This window comes from Aythya fuligula, chromosome 5 (assembly GCF_009819795.1).
Source record: "Aythya fuligula isolate bAytFul2 chromosome 5, bAytFul2.pri, whole genome shotgun sequence".
Lineage (NCBI taxonomy): Eukaryota > Metazoa > Chordata > Aves > Anseriformes > Anatidae > Aythya > Aythya fuligula.
In genome coordinates this window covers 11,487,787-11,509,212 of record NC_045563.1, presented here as the reverse complement: position 1 = coordinate 11,509,212, position 21,426 = coordinate 11,487,787, and the positions used below count along the sequence as shown (strand labels likewise).

Here is a 21,426-nt window from a genome sequence, read left to right as displayed (position 1 = left end):
TTCAAATAGCAATTTTTTTTAAGGCTGCTAATATTGAAAAGTTTTCTTTCAGTTGTCTATAATGAAACAACTATATTCCCCTTGCAGTATTATGCCTCTTTCAGGCGTGCACATAAAGAGGTGTACTTTTTGGTAAATTCTACTAGTAGATTAATGTGAATTTTAAGGTAAAATGGCTATCTTCTTTGTACTTTAAGGGACCTGTCTACGTTTGGACTCATTACACCAAACTTGGGATAATAATCCATCTAGCTCAGCATCCTAGTCTTGTCAGGGATGAGTGTAGAGGCTGCTGGAAAAGATTAAATCTTATTTTTCTTTATATGAGCTGGTAGTTGGTATAGGAGTTAGGACTTTACTGTGCCATTCTTTTTATCTTCACAGCTTGGGGGTTACTCATCTATAGATGACTACATACACGCATAAGTGCGTGTAAGAGCGAGAGAGATTTTTGTTTGCTTTAGTTACTGTACTGTTTAGGCCAAAAGCTTAGGGCAATAAATTTCACAAGTTACCCATTTAATAATAATAAATTATTTGTCCTTTACGGTATCTTTATTTGTTCTTTTGCTCTGATGAGAGCAGTCTTTATAATTCAAGTGATCACGTCATGTTCATGCCCCTCATCCCAACCCTCTGCTTCGTGTTTCAAGTATCTTTGGCAAATGTATAGTTAGATCTTGTCTTTAAGCTATGTTTTGATTTGGTTGCTTAATAATTATTTAACATTAACCATGAGTCTTTTCCAACAATACGAGAGAAACAAGTTTCTTAAATTGATGTAATGTTATTCTCCAGAGGGGGACGTAAGTTTCTTCCCCTTCTTCCTCAAGGACCCCGCTGATGTCCTTCGGATTCTCTTTACCTTTGTAAGCAAAAATGTGATGGGAAGGAAAATGTTTTTAATACAGACTTGTTTTACAAGTTCCGTTTCTCATGTATATCATAGTAAGATTGGATTGACTATCCCCGAAGCAGGAACTTACATCTTGAAGCTTAAAGACATGTGGACAAATGTCTAAATACACGTTGTAAATGTAAATGATAACTTAATAGTTTGGATGAAAAGCATCTGTTGCGGATTCTTGTTTAGTAAAGGGATGTATGCTTCATTTTAGCTTAGGTTTTGAAGAAAACAAGACTTTGAGATTGTTCTGTTGTGCACTAATTTGTCAGAAACATAAATATTTAAGGCTATTAGTTTGGTAGAAAACTTCTGAGAATTGTTAGCTATGTAGAATATGGACCCATAGGAATGCTGCTTTCCATCTCAGGAAGGGATGGGCAATATCTGTATTGTATCTATTTTAAGAGGGACTATGAAAGTGAACAGTGGTATGAATATTCACTTCCCCAGCTAACCAGTCAGAGGATATTGAGGAGAGCTGAGAGGAAGCTGAGGAAATGCTGAATTTTGAGATCCGGGGTTGTAGTGTTCTGAAAAACAAGTAGATCCAAAGCTTGTGTGAGTAAGACTTATTTCTGTAGCCACCAGAATAATTTCCTTGATGATGATATAGTACTTGTGTATAAGAAATCAATGTTTTTGTGAAGCACAAAGACCGATATGACTTTTTAAGTTGGTAATATAAAGGAATTAAGATCTTACTTTATAACTAGGTCATTTCAGCAGCTAAAGCAGTTTTCACTGCTACTCTTCATGTATTATGAAAATGAAATGACATACTCATGCACATGGGGATATATATTATTTTAAGTGTTATTTCGGTGTTACGTGGGTATGTCTTGTTTACTCTGACCTTTGATATGGAATAAGAGTTGATATAGTGAGTAGAAGTGTACTATATGTGGCTCTATTCAGCTGTTAGGATGGCTTTATTCATTAAAATATGGAGGGTGCAGACTGTCAAATTATAAAGCTCATCATTCAGAGCTGTTCTTGTCAAGCTTCACTTGGGCTGCTCAGCAGAAGGGAGGAGAAAATGTGTGTAATGTTATCTCTGTGATACCTACTTGCTTGAAAATTTTCTCTAGTGTTACACAAAATGGGCCACCAGAAGAGCAGGGTATGTAACAACCACGACAAGCAAACCTGTCTGTGAAGCTGTAAAAATGCAGCTTGTTGGCCTTTTCTTTTGCTGTTCTCCCATCCCCCTGAATGAATTACATACTTCGGAGTCAAACATGCCCATGCTAAAAGTGCAGAGAGAATCCTGGCACACGAGCCCAGTTACAATTCAAATCTGATAGATCGGGGGGTGCTTGTGGGGTTTTGTTGGATTTTGGGGAGTATAAATTAATCCTTTATGCTGCGTTTGCTTAGTTCTTCTCTGGGAATTTGAACTTAGAGGAAATTGCGCTTTGCAGCTTGCATCTTGTCTATTTGGTAAAAAGACAGTAGTTAGGGAAAAAAGCAGCCAGTTGACAAAAAGGCAAAGGTCTCAATTATGCTAACTCATTATAAATTTTCATAAACTTTAGTGGCTTAATAGACAAGAGTTTCAGAGCTGTCTTCATTGAGAAATGCTGCACCTTGATTTGAGCAATTGTATGTTCTTTTGGTCAGATACAAAACACAAAATGGAAATCAAATCAGGCTCCATTGCTCATGGAACAAGTTATTCTGTTTTGGGTTTGATACTCTTCCCATTTGATATTCTTAAAAAAAAAAAAAAAAAACTGTTACTAACACCTTATACAACCCAGCTTTTCTTCTTGCTCTCTCTCTAGCCTGAGACTTTCCTTTCTCATCTAGAAAAGGCTGATTATTCTTTGATTTGCATAGCAATCTTAGCAAGTGGGAATCACGTCTGGTCTTCCTAAGTTTTTCTTGGAAGACCATTGATTTATTGTAATTTTTCACCTTTTTAAAAGAAAACTTCCAGGTTATTAGTTTCTTGAAGTCCATGCTGTTAAAATATCTTTATATTTATATGTCCCTTTTTAGCTTTACCTTTAATTCTGTGAAACTGTAATTACTCTGATACAGCATTCCTAATCAGTATCAGCCCTACGGCTCAGCTGAAATAAAGGAATATTATGAAGCAAAACAGAGCATCAGGATGACTTTTCCTTCATGGGAATATGATGTAATTCTTGCAGATTTAGCTGATGCAGTTTGATACTGCCTCCCACTGTCTGCTCTGCCATCTGTCAGACGTGAGATGGCAGGACAGCACATACATATGCTCCATAGCCTGCTAGTTAATAAGTAATGTACAGCATTATTTTAAACTGTGAATGGAGGTGTTAATGATAAGCAGTCAGAATGTGAGCAGGGAAACATGGCCTTCTGTTGCTCTTCCCAGAATCCCACTGAAGAGGGGTGGAGTGGATTCCTCTGCAAAACAACATCTTTAGACAGCTCAATCTTTCAGAGCTTCTGGGTTATCTTCAAATTACAAGCAGCTAAGTTCTGATGCTATTTTTTAAAATATATATACATATACGTAAATATAAATAAATAAAACTGTGAGAAAAGAACAAAAATGTGTGTATGGGATGTGTATCATAAAACAATTGAAAATTAGAAAGACTGATACTATGGCATAAAGAATAGGCTTTTAAGTGTGATTAAAGTAGCCCTACAGCTACATTATAAGTGAACTCCATCCATCATGTAGGGTTTAGGATTTTTCCTTTAATTGTTGAGAGCTTAGGAGTGTCTCAGCTGATGAATAAAATGTGGGTTTTTTTTGCATATTCAAATAAAACATTCAGTTTGATGCAAATTCCAATGGAGTAATCTTTTTTTTTTCTAGCTAGTTGTGCAAATGCCCTGTACTGGCACGTTTGCTGAGCCAAGTATTGGCTTTCGTGAAAACGCTCTGTAAATGGTTCTGCTGCTCCTGGTGATGTAGCCTTTTGCAAAGAATTTTCTTTTTCCTGGGAAATCTGTTGTATCTGACTTGGCCAGACTTAAGAAATGTATTTTTCAGATTTCCCCTAAATTCTTGCAAAAAGACTCCCCGATCTGTTACACTGCTCGAATAAGTAAGAAAAGCCTTAAAGAGTTTCTGTATATAGCCTAATATACTTGATCATTATGGAAAGTTAGAATAGTAAACCACTGTTTTTATTTTGGCAATCTTTCCATTTCTGTATTTTGTTCAATCTGAAGCATTTGTATCAAATAATCTTTTTCAAGTAGAGGAGACAGTTCAGGACCATAACTTGGATTGATCTGTATTTTTCATTCTGTTCAAAAATAAGTTTAGGCTGCTTGGTACTGGTTTGATAACGAATAAGCAAGCAACAAAACAACAAAAAGTCTCTCTTGGATAGAATTACATGGCTAAATAGATTGTATTTTTCTATTTGCTCATCAATGTTGTCTCCTACCAACATCTGCCCTATCTAATACTCTGGATTACAAGTGGAATTGAGGAATTAGTCTCTCTCGGTATTGACAGCTGTAGCTGTCTTTACATTTACAGATAAGGGATTTTTCCAGTTTTCTTACTGGCATGCACAGAAGCCTGTTCCCTGCAACTTGCTCAGTAAAAGGTTTAATCATTAACTTGTCAGGGGTGACAGAACAACCATTTGAGTCACTAGCTAGTAGGTCCTTTCTTGTCCATGAAGAAGCCAGCTGTCATTTCAGATGGAGAACTGAGGTTACTGCAGACTTTAAGTCTGCATTAAGCCATTGTAGGTAAGATTACTCTTGAGAACGTGTGCTAAATTTATCCAAAAATCACGTAAGGTTTTTTTCAGCCAACAAATGTTGTGTACATTCTTTTATGATTATATGTATTGTATATATAGATGTCATTGTGATCATACCTGATTATGTGTATTTTTATTTACATTTAAAAAAAATAATCCAAGCAATGTGCATTCAGTGATGAAGTGGTTTTACCTAGAAGAGGACCTCTTAGGAAAGTGTTTTGTGTCAAAATTTGTTGCAAAATCATCACTCTTGACAGTACCTGTGATAATCAATGCACAATGTAATGTGCAGGAGCACAGTCAGCACCCATCTTCCCTAGAACCTTTCTGACTTTGAGATATGCAGAGGTTCCTTAAATTTTACCTTTACTTTGATGCTTTTTGCCTTTTAAGACTTCTCAAAACTTTTTTTTTGTCTTGAAAACAGTTTCAAAATCCCTAATAATTTTTAAAGGGCTTTGTGGCAAATACTACTTCAATTCACTCACATTACAAATCTGCATCTAGACAAACACTTGACAGCACAAAATATACTTATATCTTTGTACCTGTGTGTGTGTGTGGTTGTGTATATGAACCTTGAAAAGCATTTCATCTTTGTAGTCTGCTCCACATCCATGAGGATGCCAAACTGTGCATGGTTTAAGAGAAGTATCACTATGAGGGGAACAGAGAACTTTGATTTTAAAGTGTTTCCATATAGGTACACCCAGAGTATGATTTGAAAGCAATAATAATTTATAGAATAGTTGCAGGTAATCTTTGTTTTCCATCTCTGGTTCTGACCTCTGCTGTTGAAGGTTGTTGTGAGGTCCTCTAAGGTTGTTGTGAGGTCCTCTAAAGTGTATATGTAAAAATATTGTCTAACCACTTATAAATATATTTGCTTGAACTTTCAAAATGGATTTAAAGAGAGAAAACATCCTGTCAGTAAGTTTGTGCTTTCAAGAGTACTACATGGAAAACTGTTCTCCAAGTTAAAAATTTTTAAAGACAAATAAATTTACCTCATTTTTGTTTAAATTGCTAGCTTACATATCTTGCATTTTTGCAGATGTTAACTAAATAGGTCATGTTAAGAATTCTGAGTAAAAAATTATCTTTGAAATCTTTTATAGTCATTCACTTGTTTCAGAGTTCTTAAAGGCACGTGTGATTTCAGTTTGCAGTTAATATGTTTCGAACATTACCACCATCTTCCAATCCAACGGGAGCAGAATTTGATCCAGAGGAAGATGAACCAACTTTAGAAGCTGCGTGGCCTCATCTACAGGTACTTAGTGAAGATTAGGAAGTTGTAATTTAATAGAATTTTAACATTTAAATCATTGCTTATTGACTCAAAATGACTTAGGTAAGGTGTTTATATCTGTAAGTTGCTTTTCTCTGCTATACCTAAAATACTTTTGAATTTACACATAATATTAAAAAAAATCACTAGTGTATTGGAGGTTAAAGGCTTGCTGTTTCTTGCGGTGCAGATGCAATTGCTGTGACTTAAATGAGCTTCAGGTTGTCACTAACTGCTTTGATCTGACTCTGGCACAGTTCTGGCTTTGAGAGGTACTATGACAAAGAGAGGAGAACAGAGAATTTTCAAGACACATACTTCTGAGCATGATGAATATTAGATTATTCTGGGTCCCATGAGTAAAATCTAGCAATGGAGCTCAGCAGAATTTGAATGTGATTTAAAGAACCCAGAGTTCTTGCTCTAGATAAAAACATACTGCATTGAGAGGGCAGGAGCAAAGCTTTCACTGTGTGCAATATAAATTTTTTTAAAAAGTGTGCTATACAAATATAAATAAAAACAGTCCTGTTCTGAGCAACTAATCAGTAACTTTGGTAATGTACTGCTTATAAAATGGTTTATTGTTTAAAAAACTAATACTGTTTTTTGTCGGACTTTTTTTTCAGCTTGTTTATGAATTTTTCTTAAGGTTTTTAGAATCTCCAGATTTCCAACCTAATATAGCTAAGAAATATATTGATCAGAAATTTGTATTACAGGTAAGGTTTTTTTAAAAACAAAACACATTTAACTTAAAGCTCCAAATCCGTATTATCTTACAATGCATTAGGTTCAGGTAAAGTGCATCCTTTCTTTTTCCTCTTTGCAGCTTTTAGAGCTTTTCGACAGTGAAGATCCTCGCGAAAGAGATTTTCTCAAAACAACTCTTCACAGAATATACGGGAAATTCTTAGGCCTGAGAGCTTACATTCGGAAACAAATTAATAATATATTTTATAGGTAATACATTTTCTAGCTTTTTTCCTTTTTTTTTTTTTTTTTTTTTTTTGAGGGGGAGGGTGGTGCTTCGAGCTTTGGTACACTTTTCCACAAGTCATTATACTGTGAATGTTTTACAGTCCTTCCAGCATGTCTCTGTTTTCTACCCACAATGAATGTATGAAACTTCCCATTTAAGAAACTAGCAAAAAAGCTGACACATACTGGGTACCATTCCATGAATGGCACGAGCAGTACCAGCTGCTTATCTTCTCTGTATGTGGTAACAAGTGAGCCTTTAGAAGAGATAGAGAGGAGTTGCTTTAAAATAATTGGGAAGCCTTCACTCTCCTGCAGACAAGAGCTCCTGACTGGCCGTATCTAGAGCCAGTATGTCCTTAGATAAAAATACACATATATAATTCATTTCTGAACTTTTTTTTTTTTTACTTGCTACTTCTTGTGCTTTACTTCAAGGAGATGCAGAAGCAAAGTCTTCAAACACAGATGGTTCTGGTGTGTGGCTTTTGGAAGACTGAGAAATGTTACAGTCATTAAATTGACTTCATTACAAAGAATGCAAACTATTACAGTTTTCCATATTTTTCACTCTGAAATTTATGAGAGATGATGTCATTTGCACTGCAGAAATAACCTTTCCATACCAAGTTGTAATCCCTTTTGAAAATCAAACAGAAAAAGTTTCTTATTTCTGTAATACTTTTGAGCTATAAGTTGAAACTTTTTGCATTTGATTGTAAACTCATGAATATGAACACCAGGGAGGAAAGCTGTGTCAATTTCTGTCTTGAATTAAGGGTTTGTATGTGACAAACTCAAAGTATGTGCAGAATTTTTCAAAATGCTTCATTTTCGTATACTTTTTCCAGCAAATCTTCTTACATAAGCCTAGTAAGAAACAGAAGTGTGGTCTTTGTCTTTTAGTCACTAATCAGGATTGCATAAGTTCTGTCCCCATGGTATGCTAATCTTACTTTTTTTTCTAGTGTGAAATATATATATTTTTTTAAATTATTAAACCAGTATGTTCCTGCTTATTTGCTCTTAAGGTTTTAATATCATTGTCTTTAGTTTTGCTTGAAATCGTCCTGAATTACATGGAGAGCATTTTAAGGAGAAAAAAGTCATATCAAATACTCTGGATTAAAAGTAGTTTTTAGTATGTTGGTCTACAACAAATTTTCAAATAGATAACAATTTTCTAATAAATTAATATTATCTTCTAATAAGTAAAATTTTTGATAATTGTAAAATACCTGAAGTTGTGCATAGAAGTTTTTCAATAAACTTACACTCAGGCAATTGGGAAAAATGCAGGAAAGGTGATTGCATGGGAAATTACAGTGTTCTGTCAAACAAGAATTCAGGAAAATTTGACTTCCTCAGTTTATTACAGAGCCTTTTGTGTGCATAGGAATCTGTAATGCCAAATAGCTCTTTAGATCCATAAGTAGTAACTGTTTGAACACCTTGTGCTTGCGTGTGCTATAGAAGGTTGAGTCACAGCATTTGATTATGCCAGATGCTCTGTGTTATTTTAATATTTAAAGCATTGTTTGCTGTGTTCCATTTCGCATTATTGAAATGGCATGGAGTATGATTGGAAAAGGCTCAAATGAGTGTACTATTATTAAATGTGGAGGGAAGGAGCAAGCGTGAAGGTTGAGAGCAGCTTGATGTCCTCTTGATTTGTTTCTATATGGAACGTGCATGTCTGCTATAGAACAGGGCCGTCAAGTACACACAGTGTCACTGTCTTTAGAAGAGTTTGTAAGACTGCTAAATTGTTCTGGTGAACTCTGCAAAGTTTCTTTTCCACTGTGTGCTTGTTTTCTTCTGAGTGACTAAAACTGGGGAGGCGAAGGCTACCTGTAATGTTAGATGGTAATCTTGTTGGTCACCTTGCATCTCTATTTGGCAGTAACTGAGTAAAACTTTTCATTTATTTAGGTTTATTTATGAAACAGAACATCACAATGGCATAGCAGAATTACTGGAAATACTGGGAAGGTAAGTTGTAGGTTTTGTCTAATTAGACTTGCTTTGTCCTCAGAGGAGGCTTTAAAGATTGAGTTGGGAATTGCACATTGTTATGAGACAAGATGAAAATAGCTTCCTGGCATGTGGCAAAGCTGTAGCTGAGGATAAATTTTTTATAAGAGCGCAGAAATGTGGCAAGAGCTTGAGTGTAACAGCAACATTTTTGGGGTGCGACAATTTTTTATATCACATTTTAAGTCTTATTTTCTAGCTTAGGAACCCTGTGATTAAGATTAGTTGTAATGCAGCTGTGATTAATGTGTAACTAATTGCAATTTGTTTAAAAATTCTTCCAACTTTACTAAATGTGTAGCAGGTAAACAGACAGGACAGATAGGTTGTAAGTTCTCAGAAATCTTCTGTTAATCTTATAGTAAACTGCAGTGATACATCTGAAAGCCCTTGAAACAAGAATTGTACAACATAAAGCTGATAGCCCAGTCAAAACTGGTGTGGTTTTTATCAACTGCTTTCTCTCATCCATGTGCAAGCTTTTATTTTATATACATAATACACTTCAAAAGCATAGTTTATTTTACTTTACAGTTTTTTTCACATCTTTGCACATAAAAATAACAATGTAATGTCGCTTAATTTTAGAAATATGTAAATTTCACAGGATCAAATAATGAGTCAAATTGGCAGGGACCTATGGAGATCATCTAGTCCTACCACTCTGCTCTGGGCATAGTCAGTGAGAGTGGGCTGGAAGCTCCACAAGATCTCTGGGCAACCTTTTCTGCATTGGACAACCCTGAGATTAAAAAGGGATTTTTCTTCTGAGTGAAGCTTCCTGTTTCAGTTTGTGCCCGTTGCCTCTTGCCTTTTCATTGTGCGTTATTAAGAAGAGCAACTCTGTCTACGTGCTGTCTCATCTGATACTGTTACACATTGATAAGACCCCTGAGCTTTTTCTTCTTCTCTAGCCTAAATGGTCCCAGCTCTCTCAGCATTTCCTAGTATGTGAGGTGCTCCAGTCCTTAATCACCTTCATGGCACTTTGCTGGACTCTCTCCATTATGTCCATATCTTTCCAGTCCTGGGGAGCTTAGAACTGAACCCACCACTCCAGATGTGTCTCACTAGTGTTGAGCAGAGGGGATGGATCACTTCCCTCAACCTGCCAACAACTCTGTTCCTAATGCAGCTCAGGATGCTGTTTAAATTGAAAAGATGTTTTGTAAATTCTCCATATCTACATGTCTGCCTGGAATAATTATTTAATCTTCAACTAAATATTCAATGATTAACAGAAGTTACAAACCTATCATTACATCTACATGCTATAAAAGTAATCAAGTAATACTGCTCAAGATATACTGAAGACTGTCTAAAGCTGAAATACAAGAAGATGGAGCTAAATCTACAAAAGTTACGTCACTGACTCTTTCACTTTAGTTTTTTTAGGTTGGCTTTAAGTGTTAACGTCGTAAAAATTAAGTGTTTTTTTCCCCTTAGGTTTCCAAGTCAGTATTTCTATCATCTAAGTAAGGATTCTTTGCTGTAAACATGCTATACTGATGGGCTGATACTGATGGGGATGGGTTCTGCAAGTATTTTAGCAGTCCATGTGTTTATTTTTTTTTCCCTTGTCTGCTGTCCTGGGTCAGTCTCTCTCCAATATTCAGTCTCAGGTTCCTTCTTTAATTCAGTGACGATGCTGATAAAAATATGTATTCAAAGCTTTGTTTGTAGTGAGTAGTTCATAACAAAAATTAGAATCTGAAGTGCAAACATAATCATGTATGTTGCTTGGAAGAAGAATTTAGGACCTGTGAAAGATTTGGGTGAGGTGTGGGCAGATGTTGATTTGACTGTTCTATTTATTTAAAGAGCTGGATCAAAAATGAAGTGGTCTCTGGTGCATGTGGAATCTACATTTTTCTGCTACACTGTGTTTACCAAAAGTTCTCAAATGTGCTATGAAAACAAGAGTTTGGTACATGCAGTACAGTAGTGCAGTTTTTGAGTAATTGCTGACTTTTATTTTTTAATTTCTTTCCCTGACAGCATAATTAATGGATTTGCCTTACCATTAAAAGAAGAGCACAAAATATTCTTATTGAAGGTTTTGTTACCACTGCACAAAGTGAAATCACTCAGTGTTTACCATCCACAGGTAAGTTTTGTTTGGCGCTTTTCTTAATAACATAACAGTTGCAAAAGTCTACTATGATTGACACCTTCTGTTCTAACCTGTCTGAGCTGGATTGGTCTTTCTGTTCCCCTTACTTCATAAACTAATTCTTCTACGCCTTCTAGTGACTTGCATTCATATCAGCAAGAAGGGTTGCCTATAGGGTTGCCTGTCTTCTCTCTCTGACATGTCTTACTGAATGAAATGGCAAGACACTTCAAGTGAATTGTGTGAAATACCAAAGTAAAGTCACAAATTCACACTGAAACAGCAGCAGATATTCAGAAAGATTTCACTGACAAATCCAGATATACGTGATGAGAGCTAATTTCTATATCAATTTTAAATTTACTTTAGAAGAATGGAGAACACTAGCTATAGTAGCCTTTGTACATTCCTCATATTACCTGGGTGGATTCTTGATAGCAGTCATCAAAAACAAGAAAGGAATTGGGCTAACCAGCTGAACTTCCATAAATGAAAAAACATTAGAAAAAATGTTTAAGCTGTTTATGAGGTGTGCAGTGATACTCCCATTTAAAAATTTTACTTTAGGATTATTGGCGAGTGCTAAAGATGTAATAGTTGACTGTCTAGGCACAAAGTATCGTGCTTAGAAGTGAAGTTGGTAAACACTAATTCAATCTAATCTTGCATCTGCTTTAAATTGATACACGTAGTTATTACTAGTTCACTTTCTCATATTGTAGCAAATCTTATGATTTAAAACTGTTCTTTGCTTTTTTGACTAACTTAGGTGCTGTGCTTTTTTGACTAACTTAGGTGATGAAGTTGAAAATATTTTTAAACAAATGTGAGACACCAAAATATTAGCAACTGGAAAGCACTTCAGAGTTTAAAATCACAATTTTGTTTTCTGTGATTGAAAAGAGGAAATGAGTTGAAATATGAAGTACAAGATCGGAAAAAAAAAATCTAATTCACAAATATGGAAAGGGGAATAAATTGCCAATTAATGTAAAATTAAATCCAAATTATTTAATGTACTATTACATTTAAAAAAAAAAAGACATCTTCAGTAAAGACACTTCAAATTTTCATCTTTTTGTAGCTTTTTGTAGCTAAATCAGATATTGGCACTCTAGCTTTTCACTAGCAGCCTAGATAAGGCCAACTAGGAGATAATTTTTGCTATTCTACATATGTGTGGACTTTATGAAGATAGATTTACTTTCTCAGCTTCATAGTCTGTTCCTTCATGTTCATTTCCAGGAGATCTGTAAGCTTTTTATTCATAACAAAAAGATGAAATCTCAAATATAACAGTAGTTTGCGGATTGATTTCATCACCAAAAATAGGTGCAAATTCCCATTCCCTTACAAGAATCTCATTTGGAGATGATTTGGAAAGTGACTGTTTCCCTATTGATAACAAGAGGAGAGGTTTTTAACCTTCCTTCTTGGCAAACCAAAGGAGAAACCAGCAGATATGCAGGTTATTACCTCTCCAACAGGAGCTGATTCAGCCTTTGCAGTGCTGGCTTCTGCCTATTTGCCTCAGGGAAGCTCTGGAGTTGTATTAAAGTAAGCAATTACGTTTATATAAAGGAGAACTTCTAGGACATGGATTTCTCATTTGTTTTAGAATTTAGTTTCTTTAATTAAAACCAGCAAAGCAAAAACTATGTAAAAACAAGCAGGGCATTTGAGCAAAGATCTAGTAGATGTGAGTAAACAGTGTGTTCCTGTGTCCAAAAGTCTGTTTTCATGTTGATTTCATACCGTTTAATAGTGTATCTTTATCAGAGGATAGAATCATTTAACAGTGAGGCTTCTTCCCCAGATTTGTAACTGCTTGTTCGTAGTCTCTTCTCTGTTTTTGCTATCTTCTCTTTGTATATTAAGAATCATTTCAGTATCCTAATTCATATTAGAAAGAATTGGTCTGACTAACCCTATCTTTTTGTATCTCCTTGTTTTCTGGTAACAATTTATCAATCCTGATCACTGATCCACTGTATAATGAGAGAAGAATAAATATGGTTTTCTGTTCAAGCCTTTCTCCCCCTCCTGTGAATTCTGACTTTCTCAAGAGACAGTATACAAGTCTTTAAACAGTTGAAAGTTTATGTTCCTATTATAATCTAAAAGATGAGTACAGACTTGAGTACATATGCTTTAACAATTTTTCCCCAGCTATCTCTTTTGTTGTTTCTTTTTTTAAATTGTCTGCCAAATAACCTTGTAAAATTACAGAAAAACTGTTGTTTTTATCTGGATTCAGTAGTGTTCTCCAGTTATACTGCTGATTTCAAAGTGTGTTCAATTTCACAAGTGTTAATAAAATATTTTCTTTTATTTTAGCTGGCGTACTGTGTAGTTCAGTTTTTAGAAAAGGACAGCACGCTTACAGAACCAGTAAGTTTATCTTGCTATAATATGTTTTTGGAACATTAATATCTCTTTCATCTGTTGACTGCTTAAGGAGGTTTGGGGAATAAAGTATTGATAGGTAATTGTTTTTAATCAGAAGAGTCAAATATTTAATCATTTTGATCTATCAAGTGGATTTCTTTTTTCCCAGCAACCATTTGGAATGCTCAAAATGAATTAATGCAACTTGAAAATTATCTGTTCTGTTTGTTAAAAGATATTTTATTGTGCTTATTTTGTTCTAGCTGATTATATCTGAGACGGTTGATGCAGAAGCAGTTTAGTCAGATGCTTACTTGCCTGAACTGTGTTGTGTTGAGAAGCTGATGATATGCTAGAGCACAGATTTCTGGCACACAGCTACGTACTGATGCAAGGCTTTTGAGTCAGATCCTGACTCCTTTTGAATCAAATACCAACTTGGAACATAAACAAAAACAGACTTTGGTCTGGCTGCACATAGCTGAAGAGATGAATACTCACTGTCCTAAATAGTATATAGGGTTTTGCATCACTAAGCCAACACATTTAATCACTAAGTTGCAATCTGTAAACGATTGCTGATAATGAAAGTGATATAGAATTAGATTATAACTGTTTCCATTGTAAAATGGAAACTGAATCTTAAAGCAGTGCACAACTGAGCAAGAATTCTCTTCTACTTGGAGCTTCTAGTCTTTAAAATACCACGTCTTGTACATTCTGACATTTGTGCCATATGAGATCTTGAAATCTTAGCTTTCTTCCAAATATCAACTGGGATGTTACATATTTCCTAGTACAAATTTGAACTAATACAAATCCAAGTTCATTTTCCTTTTTTTATCCCAAACTGGTACATAATGCTTACATTTTTTAATCATGGTGAGTAATGCATATGCTAAGTTCCCCTTCCAAAATTCCAGTCATTACAAAATAAAACCCTTTGTTTTCCTTCATAATTGTCAAATAAGACATTTTTACATCTTATTAAATAAAATATGCATAAATTTCCCAAGGCTTCATTAATGACATAGTATCTACTCTGACAATTAAATGGATACATACAATAAACATACACTGATTTCTCATTGAGGTAGTATTTCATTGATTGTGTTGCATTTTACATGTAGTTTTTAAGCTTAAAAAAATCTGGACTTTTATAAAAGTATCATCCATTTCAGAAAATAAAGAATGCTCTTTTTTCCTAAATAAGAGAGAAAGTTTGGTGTCTTAAAACAAAGGCTAATAGATTGTTGTAACTTAAACTACATCAAAGCTGTATAGAAGTTTTTTAGGAGAGGGTTGTTGGGGGTTTTGCTTGTGTGTTTTTTTCCAAGAATTCTGTGCCTTTTTTCTCCAGTTCTACATCTAGAACTAGGCAAACACTGTCATATTTTTGTTCTTTATGCGGCTTTTTAGGTCGCTGTATGTACAGCGACTAACAATTTAATTTCAAAAAGTATGTGCTATGGTTTTGTCTCCACAAAAGTACATTGCATCATGCAGATGAAAGTGCTTCCATTGAGTTTTACTCCCAGAGTATCATATTTAAAATACGGGACGATTTAGTAAGTATTAATCAGACAAGCTAAAAGCAATCATAAGTTGCACACTTCTCAAAGAATCTGTTGAAATAGTTAAATTGTATTGATTTAAAAAGAGGTATAATAGAAGATTTTAATGGTACAGTTGCCAGATGAAAGTTAAATTTCATAGAGAAAGATACTGAAATACAAAGTTTCCTGCATGCTCCTGGAAAGTAAGTCAGAATGCAGAACAAGAGAAGGAAAGATTAAAGGTATCTCTTGTTGACATACCAGTTCATTTATTGTTAGATATGCTTACATGTGAATTGCAACTTTTCAATTCACAAGTTTTTCATCAGTTTGTATTGGTTTAGTTTATCAAAACATCACTAGTTAAAATTACTGTCTGACATGGGAATGCAAATATCCTGTCCCTTTAGTGACTAGAGTCCTAAGCCTTCTGTTTTTAATCTTTAACCACAGAACAAAAGCATTTACAAACATGTGCTTTCAAGAACATACTAATTTCTTATAAAAATATCTAAAATGGAGTGATATGCCAGTCATTTTGAAATATTTAATGTGTTTTGAAATATTATTTAAAGAAAAGTCTTATTTGAATATTATTAATAGCATAGTATTCATTATGTCTTCAATATAATTTTGCATGTTTTTGTTACTTAAGTGATGATGTAATTGGAAACTCCATTAATAAGTACAATTGCTAAATATGTTAACTTCTAATCTGGTATCACTCTTCAGACTTAAGTTCTTCAACCTAAATATTCAATAGATTAAAGATTTTTTGGTTTTCAATTCAGAGGCCTTGCCCACAGATGTATAGATTCTTTCTGAATACTTGTGAGCCCTCTGAGAGATTGCTTCCTTTTCTATCACATTTTATGGATCCCCTTAAGACTGTGATTATAGTAATGTAGTCGATTAAATAAAACTTAATGTGTAACAGTAATCTGCCTGGAGTAGTCAGTCACCTGTCAGTCTGGGTATTTATGGTAAGTCTTTCCTTAAAATACAGTGATAGAGCTTAATTTCTTGAGCCTTGAAGTACTCCTCCAAGAAAAAAGAGATTAAAAACTGCTGTCACTTAAGTGGCAGATAATTTTTCCCCATCATATATCAGCAAATTTGCACTTTGACATTCACGTTAAGGTAGTTGTCATGTTACTTTCTGTAGTCTTCGGATAATTTTTGAGCAAGTTTTTTAACAGTATAACTCTTCTGAGAAATTGTTTTTAGCCTTATCAGCTATTATTTCTGTGACTGAACCATATTGCTACTGTCATGTGGGACAAGAAATTTGAGGGTTTTGTTCTGTTTAAAACATTGAACTTCTTAATGACATGTGATTACACAACTTTTATGAAAACTGTGTTCACTTTGCTTCTGCAGGTTGTAATGGCACTGCTGAAATACTGGCCAAAGACTCACAGTCCAAAAGAAGTCATGTTTTTAAATGAACTAGAAGAAATTTTAGATGTTATTGAACCATCTGAATTTGTAAAAGTAATGGAGCCTCTCTTCAGACAGCTAGCCAAGTGTGTGTCCAGTCCACACTTTCAGGTCTGTATTTCCTGAATGTACAATCCGATGAGAATTTTTATAGAGTGAACTTGGTATTATTTGCTGCTGCTGTTCACCATACTTAACTTTATTTCTTGCAAAAAATCGTCAACTTTGGCAAAAATGGGGTATCCAAATGCCAGCGTTGTTTCTTTTCAATAGCATAATACATGAGTTCATATTGGCTAATTCACTTAAGCTCTTACATTAAGCATACCACTTTTAAAAGCTTGGTGTTTTCAGAAGTGCCTGAACATTTTCAGTAGATACTATTTGCATTTCACTGATTATAATAGAGTTCTATGGATACTCTTTTTCTGGGGGCAAACATGTCTCTGCTTGGATTTTCTGTTAAAGAAAAAGCAGGTTTTCTGTCCTTCCATGAGTAGCTTCCAGTTCATGATTGTTGTGGTTTAACCTGGCCGGCAGCTAAATACAACACAGCCGTTTGCTCACCTTCCCCCCTCCCTCTCTGGGATGGGGGAGAGAAATGGGAAAGTGAAGCCTGTGAGTTGAGATAAAGACAGTTTATTAAGACAGGAAAATAATAATAACAATAATGATGATAATAGTATTACTAATAATAATGTGTACGAAACAAGTGATGCACAATGCAACTGCTCACCACCCAGCCTAACCCCAAGCAGTCGACCCCCCCACCCCGGCCAGCCACCCCTATATATTGTTTAGCATGACTCCAGATGGTATGGAATACCCCTTTGGCCAGTTTGGGTCAGCTGTCCTGGGTCTGTCCCCTCCCAGCTCTTGCTGCACCCCCAGCCTGCCCGCTGGCAGGACAGAGTGAGAAGCTGCAATGTCCTTGGCTTGGTATAAACACTGCTCCACACCAATTAAAACATCAGCATGGTATCAGCACTCTTCTCATCCTAATCCAAAACATAGCACCCCACCAGCTACTAGGAGGAAAACTAACTCTGTCCTAACTAAAACCAGGACAATGATATAAAAATCCAAATCTCAGTTGAAATTCTTCTTACCTTTCAATTATTTTTGCCAAATGTTTCTATTACATGCTCTTTAAGGGGTTGTCTAAAGAAGTATCCCTTTTTTCCATGTTGTCTTAGGTGGCAGAGCGAGCATTATACTACTGGAATAATGAGTATATTATGAGTTTAATTAGTGATAATGCAGCAAAGATTTTACCCATCATGTTTCCATCCTTGTACCGGAATTCAAAGACACATTGGAACAAGTAAGAAACATTTGTACAGATTCTGCCTTCTTTTATGTCTAGTTTAGGCTTGAAAGTGGTTCAGACCTTACCTTTGAATTGATAGTTTTAAATGTGCTGAGCTGTTTATTCTATGATGATAAAGTTACTGGATAAGGAGATCGCTGTAGTCAAAATATTAAATATTAAGAAATGAAGAAGAGGATAGTTTTTTCCTCTTTTCATTAAACAAAAACTGTTTTAGTACGTCAAATCCATGACACTGTATTAATATAAACTTGGCACTAATCCATAGTTTAGATATTTCTAAAGACAAGCTATGATTTCTGATATCTAACCTCTTTGCTCATTTGCATTTCTTCTAAATTCTAGTGGAATATGTTGTAGATCAGGCCTTTTATTTTCTTTTACTGTTCTTGTTTTTCTTCCCCTTTTTCTGTTTTCTTTCTCCATTGACTATTTTAACTTTTTTTCCCACAATAACATAGTACTTACGCATGAAAACAGTCCTGGTCAGCTCCTTTCTGCAGCTGTTCCATTGTGAAGGGCCTCTTTGTTTGAGCTGTTGTGCAACTGCTGGGATGGTAAAAGTATCACAGTCTAGTGCTGGCCATGAACTGAGGACTAATGAGGGTTCGGCCAAAAATACCTAATAAATCTGCCACTAAACATAGGAAAAGAAATGGAAGATAAAGTGATGTTAAAGTGATTGATTACTATCACTGATTGTAAGCAGTAACAAATAATGTACTTATTAATAACTGTGATTCAGTGATGCAATTATACATAGTCAATATAGATTTTCAGTTATTTTTCTGGCTTTCAAGGCCGTGCAGTCATTTTGTTCTGAGCAAAGTCATGCTACCCAGTACAGCTGCACTCTCGCTTGCAACTCACATGCATGATACAAAGTAATCACTTAACTGATTGCTTCTTTCTTTGGTTGTAATAATCAGTAAGAGATTAGACTAGAATTGCAAATTACTCTGTAGAATTAAGTGCTTCATAAGGCACATGGGGTTTTTTGATTATTTTTTTCTGTTGTTTTCCATATCACGTTTCTAATGCTTTTCCAAAGAGCCCTGGCATAAATGTTGAAGTGCTGTTGCTGTGTGGCAGTTTTCAAAATGAATGGTGTCTTTTCTAGGCTCCTTGTAGTCCCTTTGATTTGTCAGTTGCCAGTATGTTACTTGTATCAATAACTTTAATACAATTTTGCATTTTTCTCTAATAACTCTAGCTTGGTTAGTGTCAGCTACTAAATTTCAAACCTAGTCCTCTGTTCTGATAACACATAGTATTAAAAATGAAGTTCAAGCTTCAAAAGTATATGTGACTAGTACTATAGAGTAAGTAAACTGGTAATTTTAGCACTCATGTTAGCCCTTCTGAGAGTGAACTGAAACTTCCATTAACTGGTGTTGTTTCCATTTTTTTTTCCTGAAATGATGTAATCTTCCAGTTATGTAGGCTATTGGCTTCTGTTGACCAGAAAAAAAAAAAATAGATTTCAAAGTTTAAAGTACTCTGAGTTTCAACCAGAAGTTTTACTTATAGGACAATACATGGCTTGATATACAATGCTCTGAAACTCTTCATGGAGATGAACCAAAAACTGTTCGATGACTGCACACAGCAATTTAAAGCAGAAAAACTGAAGTAAGTTTTCATGTCAGTGTGTCTGTCTGTTCTTGAATAATTTGTTCAGAGTGCTTTAGCTCTGAAAAACTGTCTCTCTACTGGGAAGTTGTGCCCATTTGATTACAGTATAAGTCTCAAAATTCACTTCGTGAAATTTCTCATATATGAACTCTTTAAAATCTTCAGAATAGGGTGCTTCATGTAGTCTTTGCTGCAGATCACCATCTTCCTGATGAAAAGTAATTTTTTGGAGAAAGATGCTGCTAATCCTGGAGCCCAGTGTAAAAGATCTCTTGAACAGCTTAGTTTACATCCTATGTTTACTTTAGCATGCTTTATTTACCCAGTGTTGTTTTCTCTCATGTTACCACTCGGTTCTTCCCAAAACACTTTTTGTGTATTTTCAGCATTGCATTGTGTGCACATGTGCATGTTTTCCTAGAAATTCTCCAAGAGAAAGTTGTCACTTTTTTTGTAATACATTATTTGCCAGAAGAATCCTGATGAGTTTAGTGCATTCCTGCATAGGCCAGTGAAACGGCAGGGAATTGGAAGCTAGAACTTTTCTGGTTTATGCCCAAAAACGTGGCTAAATCTTATGATCATAATGTCACTTATCTTCTGTTCCTCTTTTTCCCACTGGACATAATTTTGAGACCCAGAAGTCAAATGTATTAATCACTTGGTGCTTATTTTAGAAATTGGGGAGCATAGTTAGAAAGACAGTATTAAAAATTTGAATTTCATTTTTAATTTCAAAGTGAGCAAGGATTCCCTTAAGTAACGTTTCCAATTATAAACCTATATTAAAACAATATACTGGAAGTAATATACATTTCTAATGTGGATGAACTTGCCCAGATTTTGAGGGTGTTTATTACGATTTCAGTAGAAATAAGCTTGTAGTATAGTATAATTTTTTTTAAAATACATATCAAAATGTGAACACTACTTTTTTGTTTTTAAAAGAACAAAGACTATACATTTCTCTCTTCCATTATAGCAAATAAGTAGAATCAATTTTAAATCAGAAGGCAGTCTTTTCTCCTTTCTTCTTTGTTTTAGGCCTGTTGGCTTTTTTTGGTTGTTTTGGGGGGTGTTTTTTTTGTTGTTGCTGTTTGGTTGGTGGTTGATTGCTTGTGTTGTGTTTTTTTGTTTTGTTTTGGTTTTTGTTTGTTTGTTTTTGTTGTTGTTGTTTTTTGTGGCATTTCATTTGAATGTGAGCAAAGGCAAGCAGAGTATTAAGGGTTACATCAAAGCAAAATAAAATCCCTCACTGCACCACAGTTTAGATGGGATGGGCATTTTTCTACCCCACTCCAAACTTAGCTTAATGAAAAGTTGGAGACAAATTGTGTGTAGACTTGTTTTTAAGTATGGATCATCTGCTCAGTATTTTGAAGTCTGAAAGCCTTTTTCAAGCATTCTTTAGCTAAAAGCCCTTTTAAACTCTGCCACCTTGCAAACATGTTTGTTCTCAGCTCTGCATGAAGTTGATTATCTATTAGAATGGGGAAAAACAATTTTTAGTATTTAAATTACATCGGGCATAAATCAGAGACCCAGAGAATATCCCGAGTTGGAAGGGACCCCTTTGGATCATCAAGTCCAACTCCTGAATAAAGAATCAAACATTTTATCTTCTTTTTAGTGTTCAATACAAAATATCCCTGGGTGTTTTTTTTCAAATTATCATCTAAAGCAGTTGGGCTGACAATAAGAATCTCTGCTTTTTATATATTAAAAAGTTAAAATGCTTCCATGTAGACCAAAACTTTTGAGTTGTAACCATTTTAACACAGTTAAAGACTAACTGGTGTCAGTCAGTTTGTTGCTTTCATGAGAGCATTGGTGTTCTTGTTTTTGTTTCCTTTTAATGTTGTTTTTAGATCATGGGGTATTGCTATAATGCAAATTGTCCTGTCAACAGTAAGTGGTGTTTTGAGTGGTAAGCTGAAACAAGCATAGACAAATAATTTGTTCTGGTGAAATTTTTCATATTTAAGAAAATGTATGCAAGTTGTGATACAAGATTCACCAAGCTTCT

The 21,426-nt window shown here is 34.9% G+C and overlaps 1 protein-coding gene across 4 annotated transcripts in view; it reads left to right on the top strand.

Moving 5' to 3' along the window:
- The window catches only part of PPP2R5C (protein phosphatase 2 regulatory subunit B'gamma), a 93,288-nt gene that overhangs the window by 63,799 nt on the left and 8,063 nt on the right, over nt 1-21,426 (top strand). For 3 of the 4 annotated variants that reach the window (XM_032188061.1, XM_032188058.1, XM_032188060.1), the window contains 9 exons: nt 5,795-5,905; nt 6,553-6,645; nt 6,756-6,886; nt 8,837-8,896; nt 10,937-11,045; nt 13,389-13,442; nt 16,376-16,546; nt 17,632-17,759; nt 19,296-19,397. In XM_032188061.1, the coding sequence (XP_032043952.1) occupies nt 5,795-5,905; nt 6,553-6,645; nt 6,756-6,886; nt 8,837-8,896; nt 10,937-11,045; nt 13,389-13,442; nt 16,376-16,546; nt 17,632-17,759; nt 19,296-19,397 (959 nt within the window). The remainder of the gene's footprint in view (nt 1-5,794; nt 5,906-6,552; nt 6,646-6,755; nt 6,887-8,836; nt 8,897-10,936; nt 11,046-13,388; nt 13,443-16,375; nt 16,547-17,631; nt 17,760-19,295; nt 19,398-21,426) is intronic. The other variant, XM_032188059.1, reaches the window with a different exon arrangement.